Raw genomic sequence first — 19,888 nt, 5'->3', positions numbered from 1 at the left:
TCCCTGAAGATTCAGGTTGTGCCTCCTCAGACCTCTCGATTTTTTATTTTTTATTTTTTTCCTTGTACAGTTCAAAATGCACCATGGCAGCAGAATCCATTACAGATTAATAACCAGTAATAGCCCCAGTGGCAGACTACAAGCTAAAGCACAGCTAAATGTCCTTACCCTGACATTATACGGAGAGTATTTTATCAGTAGACGTTGGCTGCTGGTGTTGTGTTTGATTATTTGGTTTTGGTTTGGCTCGTCAGCTAGAGTGTCTCAGCTGAGCCTGGCTGGCTCAGAATGTTTCTTGAGCAGTGAATGAACGGCCTTGGATCCAGCTTTCCTGTCTAGGAATGGCTGCAGTCCAGGGAGACTCAGCTAAAGGTTTTAGGGCTTTAAACCTGTGTATCCGCCTGGCTGGGAAGGGTACACACACCTGACTGCGGTGGGATCATCTGCCCTTCTAGCGCTCTTATTTTGGATCCCCACACTGTGGTGCCTGGAGCTAGCCCTTACCGCAGGGGCTCATGTTTAATGGAAATGGCAAGCCTAATTCACATCTTCCTCGTTATTCAAGCTTGAGGCAGTCCAAGGTTACTAATGCTACAAAGCTGGAGATAATGCACAATGGATTGCCCTCACTGATGAATTTATTTGTTTAACAGTATCCATGCCAAGTCTCTGTCTCCAAGAGTTTGTGTTGTCTCACTGTACAGCTTCACCACACCACATGATGGGAAATATTTTTTTCTCATATAACCTTTAAGAGACCTATATTCATCTTTTGGCTGCACGCGCGGTAAATGGTTGTCAGCAGGTTGACCAAATTTACGAGAATAAGGATTTTTTTGTTTCTTCCTCCTTTCCAGGCATGGAACCCGATGTGCGGGAGAGGTGGCAGCCGTGGCCAACAATGGGGTCTGTGGGATCGGCGTTGCCTACAACGCAAAGATCGGAGGTAATGATTTGGTTTCTCAAAGCTTCGTCACGGTTCTTTTTTGACTGCATGTTGAACAGCCTAATGCTGAAATGAAATGGTGATCCTGCACCTGATTATTTATTTATTTATTTATTTATTTTTTTTACTTCTTCACTGCATTTCTCAGACACAGTATGTCTCTAAATCTTTTTAAGCATCGCTGCAGCTGCGAGGATTGGCACGCTGCTGTAAGTGTATTGGTTTTGCAAGGAGTAACAGTCTTGAGATGTGGTTCCTGAAATGACACATTGCAACAGCCTTGATTCAATTTGTGTGTGTGTATTGTCAAACTCTCTTCGCTCAGTTTTTATCGATGTTCAGCAGAAATAGCCTGTGTAGATTTGTGACCATGGGTTTTAAATAACCTTCTGTGCAAAAGTATCATCAGCAGCTTCCACTTTAATAATGTCAGATTAATTGCTCTTTCACTTTATTTTAGCAAAAAATAAATGAATAAATAAAAAATACACCAATGTGACTTGTGTGGGATTATTTTAAAATCATGTAATTTACAAATAATGCCTGGAGTGTTTCCAGTGAAGGAACATTGAAATCCACACAGTCATGTTAAAAATCTGTGTTTTACCATTCAATTAACTCAATAAAATCTGTTTAACTTGGTGGAAATATTAATTAAATGAATTCAGTGGAGTGAGTGCTCTCATCAAAGCTATTTTAATGGAATCTATCCAGTAATATTATCATATTCTATGGTTATGTTCCAAATTGCAAAGTTAAAACATCACAGCCTTTAATTATTGTGAGATATTTAAAGGAAACGGATATGCAGCTGCTGCATAGTTAATGTAATGCTCCTTCTGGACACAAATTTTAGACTTTAATTGTTTAGTCCTGTGGATTATTACCAGCTTCCTTTGAGCTTAAAGTGATTTTTACATCAGCTTCCGAGTGTAATCACAGTGAAATAATCATGCATGGGAATCATCACCACATTTTATTTTTACAGCTGAGGCTTCTTTCTCTTTTCACTAAACAGACTTGGGAAGCAGAATCGGCCAAATTGAATTAAATCTGTTCCAACTTTGAACAGTGTTTGGACTGACTTTACATACGGTAGCTGTTAAATAATAAATGCTACGAAATTATCTTATATTAATCCTTCATTTGTCTGACTTCATTGTTTTAAATCATATTTTTGGACTCTTCTGTTGCGGTGGGAGATCTGTATCCCCAGATAGTAACAGCAGCATCTCTTCTGCAGGGGGAGGAACTGCTAAGCATCAGCAGATGTAATTTATGTAAACCACCCAGTTTTGTACCTCAGTGCAAACGCACACAGCTGACAGACTGGGAAGAATAAAATAAATTCAAGGAAGATGAGTTCCACAGGAAAAGCATTTTGGGTTGCTGAGTTTAAATGCGCCTTTCCTCTCTCCTGTGCTGCTGATGTTGTCAGAGAAAAGGGAAGCGACAGAAATTCAATAACTGTTGTACTGCAAATCTAAATACATTTCCTTTTTATTAAAGACAATGTATGAGGTGCATGACATTTCTTTTACAAGTTGTCGCAGATGGAGAAAAGGAAAATCTATTATAACCCGCGTCTGGGAGCCTGCTTTTGGTATGCCTAATAAAAATCACAGTTTGTTGTTCTTATACTCTAAATGCAGAATGTTTTGTAAATTACCTTAACATTAAACTGAGCGCTGTACGAAGCACATCTGGCAGTTTACTACTTTCAACTTTGGAAAAAAATAATTCACGAAATAATGTAATCTAATTGTTCTCAAAGCGTCTCCAGGAGATTATGCTTATTTTAACCCATAACAGAAACAGTGAGTTCTGCTTCAACCTATTAGATTCTTTTATTACATAAAAATACAGTATACATAAGTTGGAAAAGCTCCTCATATTAAGAGATTTTTAGTTTTCATGTATTGTTTCTTTTTTTTTTTACTTGTAGTTCTTTATAAATTCACTTTATTTGTACCTTACTGATTAACTTTGGTTTGTTTGCATCTGCAAAATGAAGTACGAATCTGGTTCAATTTACTGCTCTAATCCCATCTTTGGAGTCGAGTACCGTTTCCTTTTTTGATGAAAGCTTTGCCTCAGATGTCGTCTTAACTCTCAAGGAGATTTCACACACGCTTCAGCAGATCTCATTCTTTTGGTATTTCTTTTACAACCATCTTGAGTACAGGCAAAAATCAATAGAGTTACTGTTTAAATTATACTGCTGGCTCCAAATTGAAATGATAGCAGATGTACACTAGCGGCATTTCCTTCCATTCTGAATGTCCTTTATATGAAACACATGCAGGTTACATAACTTATAAGACATGTTAATATGCATATCAATCACTAAGAGGAAACATTTGAAGTTTTTTTTCTCATCTGAGCTACATCCTTGTAGAAGAGTGAACCACATTTTTGCCTGAATTTTGAGTCATTATGTTGTGAATTTTCTGCAGCGTTTGAAGTTATTGTCCAGCTGCATGACCCAGTTTGGACCAAGATTTAGCTGTTGGACATACTTTTCAATACAGAGGGGTTTATAGTTGACACCAGCTACAACATTTACAGGGTCTTGTGACTGCAAAAAGAAATTTAAAATCATCACTCCTCCGCGTTTGTTGATACGAGGTCTTTGTTTTTACTAAACACGGAGCTGTGTATTATAGTTTTAATCTCTCTCCTGTTTTGTCTGTCAACAGGATTTTTTTTTTTTTTTTTTGCCTGAAGTTATGTGGTTTGTTCATGCACAGCTTTGCAAAGCTAAGCCTTCCTGTCATCTCATTTTCTAGCAGATGTTTTCTTCCGGCTACTCTATCAAACTTGAGGATTGAAAACCCTAAGTGAGGCGAAGGAGAGAGACATGTAGATCATGCCGTTTTTTGCAGTGTTTTGTTATCACCGATTGGCTTGGATGTCTTTTCCAACGAACACTATTTATTTTATTAAATGTTTTTTTTTTTTTTTTTTTTTTTTTACTTGCGAGTAGATACTCATGATAGCAGCACAACATGCGACTGTGGTGATATTGTTGTGATTATCCAACATTATCTTCATTATTCTATTTTTTTCAGAGTCCTCACAGCTCTTGAAGGTATTTATCATCTCGATCACTAAAATCTATATCAAATAATAACTCACCAAATATAATAAGAACCTACAAAGTTAACTTTTCTGAGAAACATAGTTGTTATATTTAAGAGTTACAATTGCAAGTCTTAGTCATCAAAAATATCATAAATAAAATACAGTATGTATCACTAGAAGTGCAGTGAATGCTTGTAATTCACAAGGTTCTCTTTTTAAAGAGTAGCTAAAGCAAATCATTATCTAATTTATTGAGATGCACCTGTTAAAAGACTCTATACCATTTTAAAATGCCCGTAAAAGCCTTCCCTGATTTATAAGGAACACCAACAGCTCCTCTTAGATTGCTGAAGTTTTTACTCCTTGTCATTTCGTTGACTCATCTTAATGCACCAAAGCAGCAAACTGCCAAAACTTTTGCCATTTATAGAGGTTCTCACTGGCTGACGATGAGTTAATCGGATTTCCTGGCTGCTGCTTATCCTCCTAATTGCAGTGACAGTATTAAATATGTAATATATGTGTTCTTTTACACACTGCTTCGACACCTTGGCTTAGTTTTTATTAACTAAATAACGCTAATGAAATGGGGCCATGTGGTGTTCATCTAAAGTTGGATTAACCCTGTTTGAAGACGGGGGATCTTTGACTATAAATCATATAAAGCTGGTGATTTGTGTGCATTAGATATTCATATAAAACTACCATTTCTACTTGCTGTCAACCTGGCTGCAGGAGTGCGCATGCTGGATGGAGAAGTGACTGACATGGTGGAGGCCCAGTCTCTCAGTCTGAACCCGCAGCATATCGACATCTACAGCGCCAGCTGGGGCCCAGAGGACGACGGCAAAACAGTCGATGGACCCGCTAAACTGGCCAAGGAAGCCTTTCTTCGAGGAGTCACTGATGTGGGTGTATGATTGTGTCTGTGTGGGACAGAATTATTTACTGCCTCTGTATTGCCTCCTTTCACCAGTAAGTAATTGAACTGTTCAGGCATGAGAGGACACCAGCAAGAGGGACAAAGCAGTTTTTGACCCTGGCCATCCCGAATGGGAAGAAATGTCCTCTAAAAGCCACCAGCGAGGACAATCGGGGAGAAAGGGGAAACAAAAAACTGTCTCCGGCTGGTTCCCCCTCCCTTAGCTCCTCATTTGTTTTAAAGCGGTGTTGTCATCTGAACAACTGTTTTAGGTATTTTTGAAAGGCTATTTATTATAATAAAGGTGGCCTTCCAAATGATAAACATTCACTGCAGCTTTGAATGATTAAATATTCCCAATTAAACTCTAATGTCCCAAACATTGGAGATTTCAGGAAGATTAATGCTAAAAGCCAGTCTGTCGGCGTCGAACGGTAACAGTCTGAATATTAAACATGAAAAGATGCATATTGTGATGTCGACAGTCTTGTTGCTGATCGCAGCTCTTTGCATTTGGCACATTGGGACCACATGAGAAATGAACAAGTCAACAGAATTATAAGAATACAGATTGCTCCTCACACTGTCTCTGCTCGCTTTGTCTCTTGCTGTGAGGCTGTAGGATTCAAAGCATGTCCCATAAAGCTGATTGGAAGCGCTGACACTGACTACTAAGATAATTGGCACTGTGACAGCGCTGTCAGATAGTGGAGTGGGTGGTGCATCGCTGGAATTGATCAACACACGGAGAGATGGTGCCACTCAATACAATAAAGCAGCTCTTAGATGAAAATTATTGCACTTTAAAGGCTGAGAGGTTAGATGATTTATTACAATGAGCTGTTGTCATTTTGAGTCGTTATGTATTGCATTGCTGTCATGCGATACTTAGCTCTTTGCAATTTACTGAGCGACCACCTTGGGCCCCGGCGATGTACACTGGGTTTTAATGGGACCTCTTTGAGGGACGGCCCAGGATACAGTCACCCTCCTGTAATTGGGATTCCTATTAAAGTTTGAATGAGAATCTCTTCTTCTTTGTCTGTTGTGGCTCTGCGAGGTAATTAAGTAAAAGGAAGGACGCGTGTTCAGTAGGTTGGGCATTTATCGTGTCATTTATCATTTATTGTAATAAATTTCTTATCAGAGTTTTGATTTATTGTTGTCGCGATAAATTCCTACTTATAATGTTTAAAACCCCCCAAAACTGTCCATATTGCTATGATTGACAACTTTACTATTTTTTCTGCTGTTTGTCTATTGAAAGTATCAATGAATGGCAAGAAATGTGAAAACACAGTGGCCATGTGTAGTTTAGCGATACGAATCACAGGTGTTGTAAAGAAGCATATTACAAATGGGAATCTTTTCCAAGAGCGTTATTTGTGTTTGTGGGGCAATGATTGCTGTGGCGCACAGCCATACAGTTACCTGAAAAAGGATGTGATGAATAGTTCTTATTGTCCCTTTTATTGTTATCACAACACTATTGCAAAATATCGTGATAAAACCTTCAAGTCTGCATCACCCACTGCTAGTGTTGAGCGTTTTTTATAAGCCTGTTTTCTGCTCCTCAGGGTCGTGGCGGTTTGGGCTCCATATTCGTGTGGGCCTCTGGGAACGGAGGAAGGGAGAAGGACAGCTGCAACTGCGACGGCTACACCAACAGCATTTACACTCTGTCCATCAGCAGCACCACGCAGAACGGCAACGTCCCCTGGTACAGCGAGGCCTGCTCCTCCACCCTCGCCACCACCTACAGCTCGGGGAACATCAATGAGAAACAGATTGTGAGTTGGGGCTGAGGGTAGCGCGTCCTCTGCGTTTGTCGGCCTTGTCATGTTTCTGTCGCACGAAAGCTCTGACTTTACTTTGAGCTCCTCCATCCTTTCTCTGCTGACTGGTTTCAAAGAGGACCTGCTGTCATTCCTGAAATATTTGACCAGATGGAGGCTTTGGATTAAAAAAAAAAAAAATTATAATTACATTTTTGCCTTTAGTAACTGGATAAATAAAAAAAATGTTCCAGCTACAAGGCACTTGGTGTGAAGCCTTCAATAGTGCAGAAACTGAAGTTTGAACTTCCCTCTCCCAGAGATATTAACAGGTAATATTCAGATATTAACAGGGAACACAAACTGTTTTTGTCGCTTTAGCCTGTGAACTTGTTTGGACTGTTTCAGTCTAGACAAAAAAATTTTTTGTGAGGTGATTGCTTTGTCTTCATTTTTCGTGGAGATATTGAAAGCAGATGTCCACACTTTGTGTGTTTAAATATTTTCTCTGCTTGTTTTCCCCCATAATGAATTGCTGAGTGACCACGTTTCCATATTTTCGACCACTTCGGTGTTTGAGAAATCTGAATAACCAGAATTCTTTTTCAGTGAGTCAGACGCTTTATCCGCCATGTTTGTTTTGATACTCTTGGTCAGGGGAGCTAAACACAGCTGATGTGTGCAGCACACACAGACGCACACAGATTCTGCTGCGGACTTCAGACAGGGAACTATCTTCACACACAGTAATTTGGGGGGAAAAAAGTTTGACCTATGTTTAAATGTTAAAAAGACAAACGGATTGTTTTTCATCTGCATCTTTGATTACCCTGCTGTGAAGTTTGCAGTCTAGTCCTGTTTGCTACCAGAGCCAGAGATTAAACCTCAGATTGTTTCTCTGTCTGCAACAAAATTAAACAAGGGTGTTGCTCTTCTGAGGATGTTTAGAGGACGATGCAGAGAAGCACAATCACTGGGGAAAAGTTGTTTTTCCTCTAAATTGAAAGGAGTGATTCCAAATGGGTTCAGGCATCCAGTAGACCTGACATTTCTTAGCTTAGGAGTGTCCAAATTGACTGGCAGGAAGCAAATGTAGACAGATTATATCTGTTGAATGTCTTGGAAATGCCTCAGTGTCCCTTCGGAAAAGCAGGGTTTGCCTAAACCGGATTCAAATTTCAAGACAGGCAAAAATGGATGGATGAAGAATGCAAACTGATGTACACTTGACATGTCATCGGTATGGATAAATAAATGATTTTGAAAAAAGATATTGAGATAAGTCAAGACTTTAATGATCAAATTTGGTCTGGTTGTTGCTAATTTTATGATTGCTGCTGAAAGGGAGGAACTAGAGAAAATACTATAAATGTACATTTATAATTAAGCATGGTTTTCCTGTTTAATGTAATTCTTAACAGTAGAAAATACCTACTCATTTTGAAATCAATCACTTTGGATGTTTACCTTATTGGCAAGTAAATTGAATTATTAACTGATTATTGTTTTTTTGTTTTTTTTAGTACATTAACCCATCATCAAATTGATTGCAGCAGCTTTTTCTCCATTTCAACTAACAGTTAATTGTTGCATTTGCCACACACCTTTTTTTCAGACCTCGTGCTGCTTTGAGTCATTAAAAAGTTCATAGCAAACTGCTGGAGCTCTATCCATCAAATCTGTTTCTGCTTAACATTCTTGTGACAAGCATTAAATCTCTTTCTTACACAGACACACCAATACACACACGCACACACACACATGCACAGACTGCCTCTTTATAGCATGCAGCCATGCAGCGTGAAGAGCTTGACAGGCAGCCGATGACAACTTCATGACATGTGGCTGGTCCCGTAATGTGTCTGTGATGTACCGACTTAATTATGATGCCACTCATGAACTTTAAAACAAAGAGCTGGAGAAGAGGAGAGATGTTGACATCTGTGAGGTTATACCAGAGAGAATATTTTGATCTTAAGATTTTTTGTTTTGTTTTGGAAACCAAACTAGAAACCAAATGAAGCAAGGGGGAGCTTCTAGAAATATCAAAACTATCCCTGTTTTTATTATTTAGAATAATCATTCTATAAAGCCTGTGGAAATATCTCCTGCTTTTATTTTATCGGTCTTGTTCAGTAACAGACAGACCTCTTCTTTTGCATCATCCTGCAGGACAGCAGGCTTTTCATATGTAAGTCTTCTGACATATGAAAAGTCTTTTTTTTTGTATCATTGGAGACAGACTTTTCTTTGAAAAAAATTCTCTGCTTCTGCAGCAACTTACTTTTTATTCTTGCGGTGGGAGATATTAACATCTGGGAGCTGGCCAATGAATCCACAACCCTCCGCTGTGGATCACTTAGGGGATGTCTGCTGAAGCAGTTCATTCTAAAAGGAGTCTCTCTTAAAGAGAAGGAGAGCACATGCTTTCCACGGTTTGATTTTCTAGCTGGCGGCTTTTTACTTTTAACCTTCTGCTTCTTTATGCGTTTGATGATTCTTGCCTCTAGCAAATACAAGCAGTATGGGATAACATATGAGAATCTGGTGAGGAGTAAAGGATTTTATTCATTTTACTGAGGCCAATTCCACGTTATCTGGTTATTTGAAGGGAATCCTGCAAATACATTTTTAATGCGCAAGTCGGCTTGTACGAATGTTTAGCGTTGGTATACTTATTATAAAGTATACTTGCACTATCTTGCCTGAATGCATTTAGATTTATAAAACCATACTACATATTGTTTCAAATTCAAAGTTAACCAAAATACATAAAGCAGTTTTCAAATGATGATTTTATTCATTAGACTCATTCATTAGACTCAAAGTTTTCCAAAGTAACCTGGCCCTTTTTGAAAAATTAGTTGCCACTTTTTTAAACCTTTAACTGTGATTAGCAACATTGATTACATTTCCCGGGCCACACCCAGACTTTTTGTTTTTGTTTTGTAGGCCTTCATAATAAAGAAAAATACTTGAATATAAACTTTCTGGCGACATGAAGTAGGCTAAAGGATCTTAAAACGCAAGATGTCACGCACTTATCTAAAGAAACATAAGATCAGATCAGAAACCAACTCATTGATATCTGTTAGTTCAGAAAGGGTTGCAGAGTCTAAGCCTCTAACAGTGGCCAAAATTACTCCAAGGAGCAATTTGGATTCAACCAGGAAGTCACAAAAGAACCAGAAAAACATCTAAAGCACTGCGGGCCTCATTTGCCTCAGTTAAGGTCAGTGTTCATGATTCAATAATACGAAACAGACTGCGCAAAACGGGCGTCCAGGGAAGATTTCCAAAGTGAAAACCACTGCTTAGTGAACACTAACAGGCATCTTGGACCTGAGAAATGCTTTTTTGATTCCTAAATGTTCTGTGGACTGACCACACAAAAGAAGAACTTAATGGAAACGGTGTGCCTCGTTACATATGGCGTAAAACTAAAGACAGCTTTTCAAGAAAAAATACATTAACATGACAGTCAAACATATTGCTGAGAGTGTAATGATCTGTGGCTTTGTTGCTGTTTCAATATGTGGATGACTTGCCAGAGTTGATGGATCCTTTAATTACTATCAGAATGTTCGCTCATCGCTTTGTCACCTTAAAATCAAGCACACTTGGGTTAAGCAGCAAAACGGTAATCTGAAACACACCTTTAGGTGGGTAGCTCAAATATGTGACGGTTTTAAAATGGCTTAGTCAAAGCCTAGACCTACATCTGATTGCTTTGGTGTGGAATGACTTTTGAACCAAGTATGACCAGGCCATCACTTATGGAAAAGCTTCTGAAGTAAAACAACTACCACAAGAGTGGGTCATAATTTCTCCACAGTGATTTAAAAAATCTCGTCTGTCATCATAAACTCTTGATGCCTGTTGTTGCCAACACAGGTGGCACAACCGGTTTTTAAAGAAGACATTTTATGCTGGTTCTCTGTGTTAGTTAAATTTAGTTTGAAACTTTTAAGTGAGACAAAATGGCAAAAAAATAAAATAAAATAAAAAAAATCCCGAAGCAAATGTAAGGCGGCTAATATATTTTCACAGCACTGTCAGAACGGAGCAATCTGTTCAGCTTTTCGCTTCTCTTCCTTAGATAACAACAGACCTCAAATCCAAATGTACCGACTCTCACACCGGCACCTCTGCCTCCGCCCCACTGGCTGCTGGGATCATCGCTCTCGCCCTAGAAGCCAAGTAAGTTCTTATCACCACTTTTTTATGAGTTTGGACCATGAGCTGCACTGCCTCATTTAAATTGACTCAGATTTACTTGATTCAACTTAACCTAATGCACAAAAAGGGGAAAAAAATAAAAAAAAATGTATACACAACGAGCTCGTTAAGTTGTGCATTCATTTTTATAGGGACAGTTTGAGAGTTTTTAGTTCGAGTAAATTAGATTTCAAAGCAGCTTGAATTAATGGCCACGCGTTATCAGTTCCTGCCATGTGGCTCGAAAACTCCCGATAGGAAATGCTTCATTAAAGAAAGTGTGAATATTTCAAAGAGTAATAAAATGATACGTTTTAAAAGCCTTCGTGTTGGATTAAGTCACCTCTGCTGGTGTTGCCAGCGTTCATTCTAATGCTGTTTTTAAATTTTTTAAAATTAAAATATAAAGTTATTTAAGCCGTTTGCCGCATATTTAAATTGTGCTTTTACAAATAGCTCGGAGCACTAATCATTCTTATCTGGTCACCCAGCACTAATGGACGGTCATAAAATATGTTCAGCACAAGGCTGGATGTAAGTAATTAGTCTTGCAGCAGAGTGAAATGATTGAGGGGGAAAACTGTAGATGGAAATGAATTTGATGAGAAAGGGTTTATTTAGCTGGGGTTACTTTGTAAAATGCCGTCATTTAAGCCAAATCCACAGTAAAAAGCAATAATGAATTTAAAGCTTGTATGAGGTTAATGAAAGGGAGACAAATCGGGCTCCGACTGTGTTTACCCCTTTTTTTTTTGCCAGTTAAATCTTAGTGTTCTCCAGGAAAGAATAACTCATCAGTTTTTCTTTTGTTTTGCCAAAGGGCTGAAATGAGCCTCAAACCACATGTTGGCTGAAGATGTAAGAGACTACCTGGACACTGAGCTCATTGTTTATAATTATCTGTCCACCTGCAAGTTAAAACTGTAGCCTGATCTTTGGGAGCTTCAGCTTTCTTTACAAGCTAGAGTGTGTATTATTATACATGTTAGCCTGTATGTGCCGTTTTTACGTGCCAACATCCATTTCCATTTGCTCCAGTAAAAACCTCACCTGGAGGGACATGCAGCATCTGGTTGTGCGAACTTCTCGGCCTGCTCACCTGCTCGCCAATGACTGGAGAACCAATGGAGTTGGACGCAAAGGTACAGAAATATAATCTGTTTTTGTTTGGTCAGTTTTAAATCAATCACAGGTTGGTTCGAGTTGCTTCTGCTTTTCAGAGAGGTATGATGAAATGTGGGTATGATAAGAGAGTTAGAGAGGAAAAAGCCATATTCGTTCACATGATATGAGGCTGGATGACTCCCAGTGGGGTCAAGAAAAACAATGGCAGCAGGTGCTTTGCACCTTATGATTCAAAAATTAAAATATCTGGCTGCAGCTGAAGGCAGTTTGTTCACCAAATGGTCAGAGAGCAGTACAGTAATGAGTGTCTGTAGCGAAGCATGGTGCTTGTTCCTCACAAGTTTGGTCACAATATTTGGTGGACTCAAGGCTGACAGATGCAGCAAGATCATCATGGATTGTCCAATTCCATCAGGAAGGCACAGAAGAGCTGAGAAAGCTTACATCCACAGTAAAACTGTGGTTAGTTCTTAGAGGTGTTTGAAACAATCGTGCCATAGTCTTTTGTTTATGATCAGTTAAAAGTAAAACATGTTGACGGAAGTGCTGCACAGTTAAACCAAGCATAAGAAATAAATCACACAGGAACAGCGGATGTTATGAAGAAAAAAAATAGTCAAGGATTAGAACAAGTAGGACAGAAAGGAAATGAATTTGAAGACGCTGTCAGTAATTCACACTGGATTAAAAGTCAGAGATTTAGAAACCATAAGAAAATGTACCTGCTTGATACAAAACCAAAGCCTTCCACAGTTTTGGATCTCCAACAGGAAAATCTCTACGTCCTCTGAGGTTTCATCACATCTCTGGAACATATAAAAGCATCTGGTCTTCTGACCTGAGGGAATGAGACGGTACATTAGAATGCAACGGTTCAGACAGATAAAATGGAGCACAACTGTTAAGAGGCTTAAAGACAAAAAAAAAAGGAAATGTAGTGAAAAAGCCAGGGAAGGGGTGCCAAAAGAGGAGAAACAGGCTCTCTCTCTATTTTTTATTTTAATTTTTTTGCTTGTACCAGTTAAAAATCAACTGCAGGCATTTTCTCCCAGTTGCAAATGAAACATGGAAAATGGACTAATTACACAAAGAAGCATTACAGTAATCAAGACACAGTCTTATAAAAGCAAGATTAGTGTTTCGGTGTTTCATCAAGAGAGAACACACACTCATCACTGACAACCAATTAAACTGGAAAAAACAGGATTTTACCAGTGCATTTAACGTGACTATCGAGTCTAAGAAGACTCCATTCTCACACCTCAATATTTGATTTACTCCAGTGAGGTTTGGGAGGCACAGCTGAAGCATTTGCTGGTGAGACTGAACCTGAACAGCCTGACGCAAGTGTTATTGTGATGAAGACTTGGAAATCCGATTCCAATTAATCTCCTGATATCAGAGCAGTCAGCAAAGATATTTAGGGGACAGAAAACCTGGCAGTCTTCAAAGAAATGAAAAGATTTGTTATGATTCTGGTGAGAAAACGGAAAAAAAGACCTGATCTGACAAAGGAGCCTTGTGGCACCTCCAAGGCAAATGTAAAAGGTTGGTGATGCATCAAAAAGACAGGATCTTTGATGTCCAACCAATGCTTTAGCCTAGAGATGATGATCTTTTGATCTACGATGCCCAAAAGTGCAATTAATGCAACAAAAGTCTTCATGCTGAAAAGACTTGCTAAAACGTGACCATGGAACGAGAACTAAAAACGTGTATCGAGTTGAAATCTGTGTCTAAAACTGGACCAGCGCAGACCTTCAGGACATCTCTGAAAATCTCATCTCTGTTCTCTCTTTGTTTCTGCAGTTAGTCATTCATATGGATACGGTCTGCTTGATGCCAGTGCAATTGTATCACAGGCGAAGACATGGACAAATGTGGGGCCACAGAGAAAGTGTGTGATCTCCATTCTCACTGAGCCGAGGTTTGTATGCTGTACATGACCACAGGTCTCGCCGTGCTGAGTTCGTTTGAACATTTCGGTTAATAAACGTTTAAAAAATGATCCATCTGACAAAAGTAATAATGAGCAAACTAATTTCAAACAACAAATCTGTTATTAGCAGATGTACAAGTTAGCCAATTTTCATAGTAGGTGTGATTCAGTAAAATGTGCTCCTGGGGGCACTTACTGTATGTAGCATTATGTCTGTATTTTGTATTGATCACAACATTTGCAGTGAAAAGGATGAAAGCGAGAGTAGCTGCACGTAGACTGAATTAATATGACTGCTTTGGAGAATAATCAACAAAATTTCAATGGAGTAGAATCGGCGTGGAAAACAGTCCCAGGGTTTTGTTGAATCAGTCAAGTTTGTGAAGCTGTAATGCATGTGAATGAGATGTCTGTGTCTGATTGAGCCTTCATGCATCAGTTCAGTGAAATGTTGTGCCTTCATCTTCATCAACCTGGTGGCATTCATTAAAACCTCCGCCGACATTCGTCGGCTCAGGCTTCTCCCAATTACATGTTCTGTATTATTCTTCAGCCCCTCTTCCTGATGACACAGACTAAACTCTGTGTGACATGCTCTGTTCATTACGCCGTCATTCGTCTCGCTGGGTTTGAGCAGATGGTCGAGAGTCTGGGAGCTGCAGGTTATTCAATTTACATTCTAGGTTTTTAGCTGACTCGCTTATCAACAGTGATTTGCAAAAAATGATTAGAAGAAGGAATTATCTTGTTACCAGTGGTACATTCACTACATGCTAGCAGTGCTGTGCGAACAGAGTTGTATCTGATTAAAATGTCTGTTCGCACATAATTGCAGGGATTTATCTCAGCCACAGATAGTGATGTACTTGTGTAATAGATAACACATCAAAAAGGCTTCTTAATGTTTTGCAGAATCACATCAGTTTGTTGTTCTGCTATCTAAAATCTGTGATTCGGACAGCTTCCATGTTCATGTTTGGAAAATAGATTTTTAACCAAGGAGAAAATGCTACTAAAACTCCTCTGAGCTTTCCCCCCGACTGAATAAGGTTGGATTTGTTATAAGCTGAATTTCATGCCCTCTTCGTGACCTCAGAATGTGTTATGAATTTATGGGTTTATCCATTCTGTTACTGAGAATTTAACATGCTGATTGCAAGTGATCATGAGTAAAAAGAGAGAGAGAGCATTTTGAGAAAAGAGCAGGTGGATGAGGCTTTTCAACAAATGATTTATAGTCTCGATACACTCTCCTGTTTTTCCCAGGTTACCCAGCCGCAGCATCACAAAGCCTCACGTTTGGTTGGCTCAAAGAATTGTCGTTCGTTTGCTAAGATAAACCTTATAAACACTTAAAAGAAACAAGAATTAGTTTCTGGCTGATACCGATTTCTGTCTGTTCAGGCCTGATCTGCTGCTTTTCATTTGATTGATTACATTAAAAAAAAACAAAAAAAAAACTCTTTAACACAAGAAGAAGGGAGAAAAAAAAAACTTCCTATCTTCAATATTTGCTTTATACCTCATATTGAATTCCCACCATTTGGTACCATTATGACAAGAGTCGGTGTTTTAAAGCCCCAACATAATGTCAAGCGTCATTATGTTGGGGCTTATTCATATCCACCACGTCCATTAAGGGTGTAATTACTCCCACTGACAGAAGAGGGAGACAGAGACGTTGCCTTTGGGGAAAACTCCTCAAAAAGGGTGATTATTAAAAAAAAAAAAAAAATCGTGGTTGGAAAATAACTATATAAAACAACCTTAATGAGCCCTACCGGTATCTAGTTTATTTATACAGCACTAAGTTACAGCAGATGGCATCTCTAGGCACTTTAAAAATTCATATGCAATTACTGTATGCGCAATCCAGTTCAGTCCAAAATCAGTAAAAATCTGTTTAGTTTATAGCAGTGAAAATACAGTACAATGATCCTAATTATTGTACAGTACAGATAGCCAGTTTACTTTTATGCTAATGGGTACTTGATCAAAATCAAGCAAATGTACATTATATATATTGATCCATGTTCCAGTTATTGTGAATCAAAGACAGCTTTAAAACAGGTGGGTTTTTAAAACAGGATTTAAGGGAACTCTGTGTGAGTTTAAGTGTCTAAGCTTTTAGCATCATTTACAAATTTAGACAATTTGTAGAGGAAGCATGTGGTGACAGTGGAAAATAGCTGTTTTATGTTAATTAGGATCTCAGGCCCTGTGTGCGCTGTCATTGGTTGCAGCAGACTTTGATGACTTTTGTAGACCCAGTATCCTAAATGACATGCAGGTTACAGATCTGGTTTGAAAATAAATTGTGCATTTTATTTTTTTTTCTGGTTTTAAGAAACTAATTACAGGTTACAGAGCTGCATTTTATCACTCCCCCACTGCGCTTTAAGTTCAGCTTGTAGATGTCTTTTCCAAAGTAAAGCTGCTTTACGGGTCAGAGGTGTTTTACTGCAGGTGATCCTTTAATGGAGATTAAAATATGTGTACATGTTTGGACCGAAACTAGAGGCAGGCTTTGTTTTTGAGGCAATATGTGAGGTTTACGAATGGCTGTTGAAAGATGTTCACATCTGTGGATCCGGAGCCCGGTGCTGCGGTCCTCCTCAGAACGGTTGTGGATGTGTCTAATCTCCTAAGAGGATTTGAGGTGAAGGAAAGAAAGAGTGTTTGATGCTTTACCCGCCTGAGAACAGCGGTGCTACAGGTTCTAAGGCATTAATCCTCTTCACCCTTCACAGTCCCTCTCAGCAGCCAAATCTTACTCCGTTTTCTAATTCGCGACAAAAGAAAAACTTTAATTAAAAGAAAAAAAAAAATTAAAAAAATCCAACGAAGCAAAGATGATGTTTGTTCCTCACCGACTCTGTTGTGGCCCCACAGGAACATTGGCAGCCATTTGTTGATTGACAAAAACGTGGACGCCTGCCTGGGTTCAGACAGCTATGTGACCTCATTAGAGCACGTCCAGGCCCGGCTCACCCTCACTTACAACCGGAGGGGGAACCTGGCCATCCACCTCATCAGTCCCGCCGGCACACGCTCCACCCTGCTCCACCCGAGGTACGAGCGGCGCCACAATATGGACGCATTCAGTCCCAGTGGACAAACCTTTTAACGCAGTTGCTTCCTTGGTTCCCTGCAGGCCTCATGACTATTCGTCAGAGGGTTTCAACGACTGGGCGTTCATGACCACCCACTCCTGGGACGAAAACCCCAGCGGCGTGTGGAGACTGGAGATTGAGAATGTCGCTGGCGCCAGTGACTACGGTAAAACAGGTTTCTTTCTACTTGTAAAATCTGATTTATTTGATTTATAGGAATCAACCATACTAAGTAAGATTAACACAAGATTAGTCAAAAGAATATATTCATCTTTGCAGGAACCTAACAAAATTTCTGCATTTTGCATTAAATCAAAATAAGAAATAGGAGCAATTATAATTGAAGATGAATGGCTTGATGCATGTAAAATTCCTATAACTATACCTCAACGTCACTATTTTTATTTTTTTTATTACACCTGAAATCAAGCAAAACGCCAATTGTTGAAGGGGATGTGGAAACCATATGGCAGATCACATTCATGTTTTTTGGGATTGTCAGGTTCTCCAGCCTTATTGGCAGGAGTCGGCTAGCATGATTCACTTATTATTCAGAATATAGAATATGGTTTTTACTCCACACACCTGGGAGTATGTGTCGTAAACTAATTTAGCAGACAAATATTTGACAAAACTAACGTTTTGCAATTATGAGTAAATGGCAAAATAAGGGCCCTGCAATAAAAGAGGAATGAATTGGAATCATTAAATACATTGATGAAATGTGTAGAATGACCTCTTCAGTGAATTTACGTGTGGAAGGATTCCTTAAGAATTGGACGAAATGGAATACAAAGTTTTGCATACAGAGTAGTATTTGTCTCTGAAACCCAAGTATAGGGAGGTTTCAGAATGAATTGAATAAATGCAAAGATGAGATTTGTGACTTGAGTTGTTTTTTATTTTTTCGATGTGTAAAAATAATTTTAAAAAGTACAAAAAAATAGGCCTGACAGCCATTATTTAAGATTCTTTAACTCATTGTAATTTGTTGTGTCTGGACCTCGGCTAAGAGGGTCAAGGTTCACCGCAAGGCGATTAGAGATCAAGTGGCTCTTGAAGCCGAGGTCCCTTTGCTCTCTCTGTCTTTGCGCTAGTTTAAACTGCGTTGCCTTACAGCAGCCAGTTTACCTGTTGATTTCTGTTCTTCTGCATGAGAACACCGAAGTAAACAACTTGTGGGTGTTTTCATTATACTGAAACGCCTTTCTGCATCATTTCTGGGAGAATGTCAGAAAAAAAGAAACATCGAAGGAAGGATGCACCTTTGATTTCTCAGCTCTAAGCTCCTCCTGAAGCCTCCTTTGTCCTCATCTCCTCAAGGTGCTTTTAAGGGATTGAAAGATGGCTCAGGATCGTGGGCAGGGAACAATTTCTAGGTCACCAGTGCAAGGAGGACTCGAGGCAGCATAAGTTAAAGCAAAAAGGTGTTTTTATGTTTGCTTTGGATTTGACATCCAACTCTCAATGCTTAATAAACAAAGCTGCTTCACCCACGACTCGATAAACAACCAGAAAAAGGTCCATTAGTCCAGAGTTATTCACTAAAGTCTTACCATTTAGTCTTTTTGTGTGCAGATCCTTTCAGTAACTGAACTTAGTCACAGAGAGGGGCTGCTCTGTTGAAATGTGTCGCAGAGTCATGTTCTGTCAGGAATATCAAGAGAATACAATTACCAGAATCCCCCGGGATGCGCGGGAGCCTTACAGCTTCTGACAGGCCTACTTCTAATTTCTGTTTTTATCTCCTCATCTCATTTTAGGCACCCTGACCCAGTTCACCCTGGTGCTGTACGGCACCGGCTCACCCTCCTCCAACTCCTCCGAACAGCCCCAGTGCAACAACGACATATGCAAGACTTTGGATCTGAGCATGAAATGCATCGGTAAGACCCGCCATCTTCCCCCCAGGTTAACTCCTCGCAGGAAGTCGCAGCAGTCAGAGGGTGGATAGAACAGATAAAAGGTAGCGCGTTGGTGTGAAAGCCCCAACATGCGATAGCTTGTGCTCAGCTGCACCCGCCCGCTTGGCGTTTCTACAGCAGCTTCACTCAGATCTTCTCCGCACTCCTGCCAGTGTGGGGCCTTGACCTCATCGTCAGTGTTTTAAATGAATAGCTAACCTCTGATGAGATCAGATAATCTTCACCTCAGGTCTCTTAGCTAATCTCATTTTAATTTAAAGCTCTTCTCCGCTCTTCCCAATACAAATATTGCTACGGGCGAGGTTTCATGCTCCCAGTGAGCCCAGTCTGAATCCAGCTGCATGTTGACGGAGGTGGATTCAGTCTGACCCCTACAGGCCATCTGAGGATCATGGATGCTGGCACTCGAGTGCTGACTGAATGCAATTATCGCGCATTTGAATCATCTCAGACAGAACGTTATGATAATTATGTATCTCCGGAACAGAGTTCTGCATGGCAGCTGAATCACAATTATGTTATTTTCTTCCCCTAGATGCTAAAATGCCGCCGTGTTCAAGCCAAATTTTTTTCAGCTCTGTTACTTTCACTTTGCTGATGATCATTGTAGGCAGTGATCTGTACCTGGACCGGCTTTATTTGGGAATGTCTCTGCTGTCTTTGCATGCTGCACTCAGAAGGCAGCAAATGTTTTCACCGAAATAAGAAAAAGGAAATCTAAACCAAACAGCCCAAGAATTAATTGAACTGAAGACAAACGCACTTTTGGTTTATTTCTTCGAAGGTGTGAACTTGAGTCAAAATATCTTAATAGCCTTTTTACTAATCAAATTTAAATTTT

General features: G+C 39.5%; 1 protein-coding gene across 4 annotated transcripts in view; it reads left to right on the top strand.

The window, feature by feature from the left end:
- The window catches only part of furina (furin (paired basic amino acid cleaving enzyme) a), a 79,267-nt gene that overhangs the window by 56,161 nt on the left and 3,218 nt on the right, over positions 1-19,888 (top strand). For all 4 annotated transcript variants that reach the window (XM_007549897.2, XM_007549899.2, XM_007549898.2 and 1 more), the window contains 9 exons: positions 858-946; positions 4,766-4,938; positions 6,530-6,742; positions 10,827-10,927; positions 11,984-12,087; positions 13,880-13,997; positions 16,902-17,081; positions 17,164-17,288; positions 18,886-19,008. In XM_007549897.2, the coding sequence (XP_007549959.1) occupies positions 858-946; positions 4,766-4,938; positions 6,530-6,742; positions 10,827-10,927; positions 11,984-12,087; positions 13,880-13,997; positions 16,902-17,081; positions 17,164-17,288; positions 18,886-19,008 (1,226 nt within the window). The remainder of the gene's footprint in view (positions 1-857; positions 947-4,765; positions 4,939-6,529; positions 6,743-10,826; positions 10,928-11,983; positions 12,088-13,879; positions 13,998-16,901; positions 17,082-17,163; positions 17,289-18,885; positions 19,009-19,888) is intronic.

This window comes from Poecilia formosa, unplaced genomic scaffold (genome assembly GCF_000485575.1).
Source record: "Poecilia formosa unplaced genomic scaffold, Poecilia_formosa-5.1.2 Scaffold33, whole genome shotgun sequence".
Lineage (NCBI taxonomy): Eukaryota > Metazoa > Chordata > Actinopteri > Cyprinodontiformes > Poeciliidae > Poecilia > Poecilia formosa.
The sequence above is the reverse complement of the archived record's forward strand: the minus strand, read 5'-3'. Positions and strand labels throughout refer to the sequence as shown.